Source organism: Lactuca saligna, chromosome 2, assembly GCF_052625555.1.
Source record: "Lactuca saligna cultivar CGN05327 chromosome 2, ASM5262555v1, whole genome shotgun sequence".
Lineage (NCBI taxonomy): Eukaryota > Viridiplantae > Streptophyta > Magnoliopsida > Asterales > Asteraceae > Lactuca > Lactuca saligna.
The window spans coordinates 152,175,758-152,184,912 of record NC_136418.1 but is presented as its reverse complement, the minus strand read 5'-3'; the positions used below and the strand labels follow the sequence as shown (position 1 = coordinate 152,184,912).

General features: G+C 35.8%; 1 protein-coding gene across 7 annotated transcripts; it reads left to right on the top strand.

The window, feature by feature from the left end:
- The first annotated feature begins 4,220 nt into the window (after positions 1–4,220).
- On the top strand, positions 4,221–8,558 carry LOC145032141 (uncharacterized). Of its 7 annotated transcripts, none has more exons than XM_078980844.1 (17): positions 4,221–4,304; positions 4,382–4,509; positions 4,899–4,935; positions 5,269–5,408; positions 5,504–5,575; positions 5,649–5,721; positions 5,803–5,840; positions 5,905–6,018; positions 6,134–6,253; positions 6,344–6,493; positions 6,569–6,646; positions 6,745–6,897; positions 6,985–7,089; positions 7,196–7,264; positions 7,356–7,418; positions 7,510–7,622; positions 7,736–8,558. In XM_078980844.1, exons 3-17 carry the CDS (start codon positions 4,899–4,901, stop codon positions 8,196–8,198), a joined length of 1,788 nt encoding a protein of 595 aa, XP_078836970.1. In that variant the 5' UTR covers positions 4,221–4,304; positions 4,382–4,509; the 3' UTR covers positions 8,199–8,558. The 7 variants fall into 7 exon arrangements, with proteins under 7 accessions (XP_078836970.1, XP_078836973.1, XP_078836971.1 ...); XM_078980847.1 differs by lacking the exon at positions 4,221–4,304 and adding an exon at positions 4,687–4,789 and having other exon boundaries at positions 4,311–4,509; XM_078980845.1 differs by lacking the exon at positions 4,221–4,304 and adding an exon at positions 4,687–4,804 and having other exon boundaries at positions 4,311–4,509.
- The last annotated feature ends 597 nt before the right edge of the window (positions 8,559–9,155 follow it).

Here is a 9,155-nt window from a genome sequence, read left to right as displayed (position 1 = left end):
AATGTGAACTCGTATGTAACCATGCTGATTGACGATCAAATAACTGATGACCCTTCGAGTCATATGTCGAATGGTGACATTTTGTCACCCCTGGGCCTAGTCGGCTCGGACTGTAGCTAGCAGTCGGGATGTGGGAGTGTCTGTCCCGTATAAATCTATACACACAATGCCCGCTCTCCCTTCAGGAGACTATGGTTACACGGTGATACCACTGTGAAGTATCGTATCGGGAAGTAGTATGTCACATTCTAATTATAGTATATTCTCTTGTATATTGTATAATGTATTTTCTGTGATAATGTGTCGAGTGCTCTCTTGTATAGTATATAGTATTCTCTTTGTGTAGTATTTATCATGTATTGACTCACAACTGTACCGATTCTAGTAGGTATCATGGTAATAGTAGAAATGAGTAGTAATCCTTAACTATACCTATTATAGTTAAATAGAAATGTTGATTGTATTCCTTTGATATACAACGGTACTGAACTGAAGTGAAGACTTTGATATCTATCACAAATATATATAATATATAACTAAGAATTCAACGACGATTGGACAGATAACAAAATACCCTAAGTCCACAATCAAACGCGAACAGAAAGTAAGGTGAGCTATCAGTCCTAAGTCCTTCAAGTCTTACTTATATAAATATATTGGCGTAGATATGGTTTAGGAACAAAAGAAGTTTTAAAAGAGTTTGGGAATAGTTTTATAACAATTTAACATGAAAATGAGTTTGATAAACATTTAAAGCAGTTTTGTTAGCAAAGCAGTTAAAAATATAGAAAATTCTTTTTGGTTGCAAGTTATAAATCACATGTGATTGATACTATAACTTTTTTTTATTCAACTTGTATCCCCCCATAAAAGCATTTAAAAACAATTAAAAGGTTGATTAAGGGGGTATGAACTCACCTGTAGTGAGTGGATTTGATGGAAGTGCCAAGTAGGATGTTAGGTGTCAAGTGAGGACTTGAACACACACCCGGATCCTATGTAACATGGAGTGATACATAAATGTATCTAATTAGTTATTTAATAACTAATTAAGTAAGTAAAGACACTCTAATGCATGAAAACACTTTGTTTCAAGTGCTAGGAGTGCTAAGGGTTGTACCTAAGGAGAGTATGGCCTCACTTTGGAGTTTACTCCTCAAATGGTGGCCCTTAAGGGTGTTTACGGTTTCTGGACCATTTCCCCCATGAGTTTACAGTCGTAAACTCATGGGAATGGTGTATTTGTATGTTTCAAGGTCTCATGCTTCACAAAGAAGTGCTCTAGGGTTGAATCAAGGGCTTAGGAAGTGGTTAGGGCTCGAAATGGCACTCCTTTGGAGTTTGCGGCCTTTGGACCACTCCATGGGAGTTTACGATCGTAAACCCTTGGGTTGACGACCGTAAACTCTTGTCCACTTCATCCTTTTCGTGTTTTGTGGTTCTTAGATCATGCATGCAAGTTTCTAGCCTCTTATCCAAGCATTAGAAGGTGTTAGAGACATATAAACACCACTTAGTGGTGTTTACGGTTTTGGGAGATCCCCAACCGTAAACACATGTGTTATTGGGGATTTTGGTGTTCATTCCATGGATTATCAAGTATACTAAGCAAATAACTAGCTAGGAGGAGTATACTTACTTATATGAAGCTTGTAAGAGTGTTTAGGACCCAAAAACACTAGTGTGTGTTCTTGGAGAGCACTTGAAGATCTATGTAAAAACCAAGAATTCATGGATGAAATGATGTATAAACACTAGATTAAGTGTTGTATGAACGAATCTAAGAAGGAAAACTTACGTTTTTGGCGGATTTTGAGGAAGTGTGTGATGATACTTGAGAGAAAAGATTGGTGTTCTTGAGGTGGAGAGTGGGAAATGAGGAAAAAGGGTGTAAACTCATGCTATATGCATGAGTTCTTGGGAAAATGGTGTTTACGGCCCAAACACCCCTTGTTTGGACGTAAACACCTAGCTAAGGTGTTAATTGTTTTGTTTGTTACACCTCACTCATAACGACACTTCCTTTATTAAATCGTTTTGACTAAAATCAAATAAAACACCCAAACGGACTTAAATCCGGTAAAAAATGTACTGAAATGTTTTTGACTAATATTTGAAGTGTTTGACTGTAGAAATTATACAAATGAAAATTCTGGGTTGTCACAGCAGCCAATGAGAAGTGGTCTATGGATAAGCTTGTGAATTCTTACGTGAAAGAAATTGTGAGGCTTCACGGTGTTCCGTTAACGATTGTGTCAGATCGTGACAGCCGTTTCACCTCGCAATTTTGGAGAAGTTTATAAGAGGAATTGGGTACCAAGTTGTGTTTGAGTACAACTTACCATCCACAAACTGATGGTCAGAGCGAACGAACGTTACAAACGCTTGAAGATATGCTGAGAGCATGTACCCTGGAATTCCAAGGTAACTGGGATGAACATTTGCCTTTGGTAAAATTCTCTTACAATAATAGTTTCCACTCGAGCATAAAGATGACACCTTATCAAGTTATGTACAGACAAAAATGTCGTAGGCCGTCTTGTTGGCTTGATGCTGGGAAAAAGCAGTTTATGGGACCAGTGATAGTCCATCAAACTGCTAAAAAGCTGAAAATAATCAGGGAGAGAATGTTAGCAGCTCAGGATCGTCAAAAGAGCTATGTTGACAAAAAGCGAAGACCGATGACTTTTGAAGTTAGAGATTCGGTTTTACTTAAAGTCTCGATGTGGAAGGGACTTATAAGGTTTGGTAAAAAGAGAAAGTTGAGTCCAAGGTTTATTGGACCGTTTAAAGTTCTTTAGAGGGTTGGGAACCAACCCTTCTCTTCAAGGGTCAACTCTAGCCCAGGTTAAAGTCAAAGTCAACTTTGGTCAAAGTCAACCTCCAGTTGACTTGAATCGCCGAGTTGGTCCACCAACTCATCGGGTCCATATTCTTTCGAAATAATACAACCCCCGACTTTACTACTCGAGTCTAGCGAGAACTCAACGAGTCCTCCTTCAACCATAATATAGGGACCATCTTCAACCGACTCGCCGAGTTCAGCCTTGAACTCGTCGAGTTTATCTTCATCATATAAATGTGTACAGTCTATGACTCGCCGAGTTATATGAACAACTCGTTAAGTCCGTCTTCATGGGTTGGGAGATTGCCCTAGACTCGCCGAGTCCACTCATACATTAGCCGAGTCCCATGATTTCCAGGTCCATAATCACGTCCATCTTATTGACTCATCTTCTAGACTCAACCAATTTCCTCAGAAACATAAAAGGTTGGGGAACCAATACCCGACTCGCCGAGTCCCAAGAACGACTCGCCGTGTCCCTTAAAGTTTATGTCCATAAAATCGATTTCTGTTGAGCTCATCTCATCCAAAGGGTAGATCTGACCTCCTAGGGTCGATATAATACGTAAAGTATGACATCCCCAATTTCACGGCCATAAAAGACTGATTTGTTTATGCCTTGTTTTTAAAATCAGAGTAATTTTACAAAGGAAACAGTTGCGAAATTTGTTCCCAAAACAAAATATGATAAAAATTATCAAAGCATTTCTTTAAAGAAATGTATTTTCATTGTATAACAAAATCTCGGGATGTCATGTTCAATACAGACCAAAAGCATAAACAGAACAAGATAGACCTTACAACAATTATTCATAAATACTAGGCTATAATCCAAAATCTCTCGTCAAGACCACCAACTTATACTCTTGTGCCATTACCTGTAATGCAAAGAAAACTGAGTGGGTCAGGCTTGGGAGCCTGATGAGCATATAGGGTTTTCAACCCACAATAATACAATTATTATTTATAATTATCAAACAATCAATCTAAATTCACACCACCATTATCTCCATTTATTTCTTAAAGCTTTATCTTAAGAACCGATTACCCTTCTCCCATTCATTCTTAAAGATTGCCCTAAAGAACTGACACAAAATCTAGTGCTGCCAAGGTTCTTAGATTACCTCTAGTGAACACACAATTCACAATAATTAATGAACACCTAATGAACACTTAATTTCGATATTACCCAATAAACACATAGTTCAAAAACACTTAATGAATACTTAGTTCAAATATCCCTCGATGAATACTAAGTTCAAATATCTAATGAACATGTAAATTTATCTAAACCACAAGGACCATTTCAATAATTTCCTCAAAAGATAACACATTAATTACTCAAAAGATAACACATAAAACAATTTGATTGCCTTACTCGTTAGGCCACATTTTGGTAATTGGGGAGAGAGACCCAGAAAGATAAAAACACGGAGTAAACACTAAATAGGGAGAGAAGGTACGGAAACAAGAACCCTAACCATAACCATAGATAGTTAGATACATCATCATACAACCCTTTTTCCTAAATCTCAGGACTTCACTCCTCGTATCAGGATTCTTTCCTTTCCCTTCCCGTACAACAAGTCAAGTTTCTGCGGCGGAATCACCAGGGTTTGGCCTCAACGGACATCTTTCTCCGAAGATTGAGGGGGCATTTTCAGGTAATCAATCGGAGAAACACGGTCATGTTTTTCTATTGGCATCCTTGTTACACCAGGGAACATGATCAGTTTTGATTATCAAAATGTTCCTGGATAAATTTATAGACTTGTAGTGTAAACTTCGATTTCCCATACTTGATTGCACGAAATTCAATTATGAACATGATGCACTTTCAGATTTAGGCACAAATAAATTCTCACAAGTTCTAAAAAAGTGGCGCAATACGAGTATCAAATTGGAGTTCAGTTTCCAACTGACCAACCAAACTGACCAACTCAAGTCAGTTGGAAAGAAGTTTGTCTTGATTTTCTTCGATAGGTTTTACGTGATTTTGCAATATGCAAACTTGGAAAGAAGCTTACTAGATTGGATGTGTTATTGATTGCAGATGAGCTACTCACTGGATCAGAATTCCACTGATTATCGTAAGTTCCACTTTGTCTAATCCTCCATTAGCTAAGTTTATTGCCCTCAATTCTAACTATAAGGTAGAATTCGAAACCACAAGTTCATTGTTCTTCTAGTACACAAGGCTTGGAATCTCAAATATAGCGCACGAACATCATCATCATCATTATTATACTTACACTATTTAAGCGAATTACATTTGTAAGAAGATGAAAATGTAGCTTCTTTGGAATAGAGGAACATTACTAGTTCTTGAGATAGGGAATTCATCTTCTAATTTATATATTTTCAAAGACTTTATATGCATCCAGTTCAATCATGTGTTGGGGTCTTTCTTTTTGGTTTTTCAGAGCATGGAAGCAGAGGTGTGGAGGTATTTGTTGGAGGTTTGGCTCGTTCTCTGAATGAAGACAAGGTTCGAAAGGTATTTGCTGCTTGTGGAGAAATTACAGACATGCGCTTGATAAAGGATCAAAATGGCATCCTAAAGGTCTTCCATTTGTATATTATTATTATTTCTCATTACTCATTATCTGTTTCTCTCTTTTTAAACTCTCACATCTCTTTATATGCACAAATATGTAGGGATTTGGCTTTGTACGCTTTGCAACAAAAGAAGCTGCTGACAAAGCTCTGAAAGACTTATCTGGATCTATGGTACAAAATAATTTAGAAGAGAGAAATAATTTAGAATTTTGTAAAGTTTACTTTTTTGGCCTTTATGTTCCAGCTAGAAGGTAAAAAGATTGGTGTTCTTCCATCAGCTGCACAGGATACATTATTTTTAGGAAACCTTAACAAAGGTTTGTTTTAACTTTTGATAACCTCTTCATTACAATCTCAGTCTTTCAGTTCCCTTTATCTTAGTTATTCTCTTCATTTAGGGTGGAGTGCTGATGATTTTAATAAAGTTGTACGCCAGGTAAGCTTATATATTTGTTTTCATTATACATTAATTATATATAACTGTTCTTTATGGTATATAGGTTTTTCCAGATGTTGTTTCCATTGATCTTGCAATGCCCCAAAGTGGTAGTGAGACAACCAGTAAAAAATTTAAAAATCGTGGTTTTGCTTTCGTGAAGTTCTCATCTCATGCTGTAAGTCATCTTTTTTTTTTTTTTAAACAAAAGTATCAACCGTTTTATTTTACTCACTTTATTATCTTGTTTTTATATTTCTACTCTTTTTATTTTTTATTTTTTAAAATCTCAGACTGCAGCACGTGCATTTAGGGCTGGATCAAAGCCGGATTTTGTTCTTGGTGGTACTTTACATCCATCTGTTCAATGGGTTGAAGAGGATCCTGAAGTAGATCCGGATGAACTTGCTAAGGTGTTCATTGATCACACTAATTTAAAATTCATGATTATTCTGAATTATATGTTGTTAAATGATTTTTTTTTTTTTTTTATTTATTTCAAGATAAAAATAGCATTCGTTAGAAAACTACCCTCAACTATCGATGAAGACTACTTAAAGAAACTCTTCATGCCTTTTGGGAAGGTAGAAAAAGTGGTGGTGTCCAGCAAGGGAGATTCCTCAGTTGGATTTGTTCATTTTTCTCAAAGATCAGTAAGTGGTGTAATTTTTTCTTTTTTAGTATGTATATTAAATATTTTAATTTCTAAATTTTCTTTCCACATGTAGCACCTTGATAATGCCATAGAGGGACTAAATGAAAAAATAGTTCCAGGCCCAAAAGGTGGGCCATCAGTTAAACTTCAGGTACCATAAATTTACTTTTTACTTTTTTAATTTTATATTATCCCGTACATAAAAAAATAAATCTGAAATTTATTTAATCATTAACGCCTGTGTACTAGGTTGAAGTTGCAAGACCTATGGACAAAAAAAGAAAAAGGGTTCATGAAGATTTTCAAAACACTCAGCTCCGTGATAATTTAAATAAACCCAGACCACAAAACCACGACCCATACTTGAATTCATTTGATGGTCATGAAGAGACACTTCAAAAGGTTTATTTTAATTTTGATGTCTTTTATTTTTTTAAAATATTCATTTTTATTTTTTGTTGTAATTTCTGTATCTTTCCAATCATTTAGGAAGCTGTTGTTGATCCCCATGAAGCTGCTGTTCTTTTGTTACCAGTAGCTGTCAGAGAGCGGTTACTTCGAATTTTACGCCTTGGTATTGCCACTCGATTCGATGTACGTTCCGTATTTTTTTAATTTTCTATTTTACTTAATAAATAATTAAATATGGTCTGAAAGCTGACCTATTTCTTTTTTCTTTTTTTAATTTGACCTTAACCAGATCGAAGTTGAATCCCTATCTAATCTAGCAGAATTACCTGAATCCATGGCCATATCAGTTCTTGATCAGGTTAAGTATATCTTTAATTCTGTATCTACACAAAAAAAAAGTTTCACTTTCAGTCCTTCATAAACTGATCACGGTACACATTTCTCTACAGTTCATGTTATCAGGAGCAGAGAAACATGACAAAGGAGGCTATCTTGCAGCCCTAATTTCTAGGGTATGTTATTAGTTTTTCCTGTTTAAACTTTTATTAGTTTATGACCCAATAAACATAATTTTTTTTTTTAATTTTATAATTATATAAACAGTACCAGGTGGACAAATTTGGAGCCAATCAACAGCCCTCAAGTTTATTAAGATTAAGAGAACCAGTAAGGGCCCACCTTCCATCTGTTGACTCTCTTCCCTATGTTGACCCAAGGTTCGTTTTATCATATAATTATAAATATATATAAATAAAATTATCAGATGAATAATAAAATTTATAAAGTACATTGCTATTATGGGTTAAAAAAAGTCACGTGCACAATGCAGCAGCCGGGGTGACAGTTATACATCCCGTTATTCTACATTATATTCAGATTATCGTCTACCGAGTCGACCGGGTATGGTAAAAACGGAAGACAGAAGTCCTATACAGTTACATGAATTGCCTGGTTCTTCTTCTTCTTCTTATGGTAAATATTTAGTAAACTCACATATTCCAACAGCTTATGGAAACATGGAGGAAATGAGTCCGGTCCAATCCCACCAAATCCCGGGCCCATCTTTTGCAAAACCTTCACAAGATCCATACAACAGAATACTGGGCCCTACCCCGACTTTATCTTTTTCAAAAAGTGTCCCGAGCCCGGATCCTTATATTAATGATAGGCCAGGAAGTAGGCCACAAATGAGATTTGACCCGTTTACGGGTCAACCGTATAAGTTTGACCCATTTACGGGTGAGCCAATTGTTCCGGAAAGTTTGGCCCGTCGTTATGACAGCCCGTATTGATTGGGAGATGTCATTTGATGGTTGTTTATGGGCTGTTAGATTTTACAGCAGAATTAAGCAATGCAATGTACATTAATGGATCTTGTTCATCATTCTTGCGGCTTGTCTTATTAATGTTATCAAAGGGATCGGTGTTCGCTACATAAAAATGGGGGGAATGCATAAATACTGGTTTGCTACCTAATGTCTATGAGTAAGATTAGCTGTAGTTTTGTAATTTGAAGGTTTTTGTTTAATGATAATTTATAATTCTTTGTGGAAAAGATAATGTTATGGATATGACTTATGAGAATGAATAAATATGTAGGGGTAAGTTTAATTGAAAAAATAGTAAATGTTTGAGAATGAATTTTCAATAAATCATATATTTTTGCCGTAAAATATTTCTGACTGACGGAGGATGAGTAATATTCATATATGAATATAAATATGTGTATTCATATATGAATACACCATTAGGGATGAAAGTGGGTCCAAACCCGGACCGGATGGACCTGGATCCGGAAAATTCGGAACCGGTTAATGAGATTTTGTAGAACCGGAAACCGGACTGGTATATAGGAAACGGTTCCGGTTCGATTCCGGGTAAAATGGGTCTAGAACCGGAAAACCCGGAAACATCAAAGTGGGTAGGTTGGAACCGAATAAAGTCGGTTTAGGATCGGAAAAACCGGAATTTTTTGGTAATTCATTTTTGAAAATTTTCATATTGAAAATTTTCATATTAATAAAGTGGGTTGAACTTTGAAAATTTTCATATTGATATCCCGATTTTGGGGAATTTGTAAGTCATTGAATATGAAACCAAAATTAACAAAATTATAATAACAAAATCATATACAAACACTAAATAAAATACAATCCGGAAAAAACCTCATGTCAATATGACTTTAAACGAATGTGATATGTATGTGTTAACATTTTCATATAATACAAAGTACAAAAACAAATAGCTGA

What these genes read in the sequence shown, in the direction of transcription:
- LOC145032141 (XM_078980844.1), top strand. Translation starts at nt 4,899, where the DNA reads ATGAGCTACTCACTGGATCAGAATTCCACTGATTATC. An exon ending in TTAATAAAGTTGTACGCCAG is followed by an intron (nt 5,841 to 5,904) that starts GTAAGCTTATAT and finishes TATGGTATATAG; the next exon opens with GTTTTTCCAGATGTTGTTTC. An exon ending in GGCCATCAGTTAAACTTCAG is followed by an intron (nt 6,647 to 6,744) that starts GTACCATAAATT and finishes CCTGTGTACTAG; the next exon opens with GTTGAAGTTGCAAGACCTAT.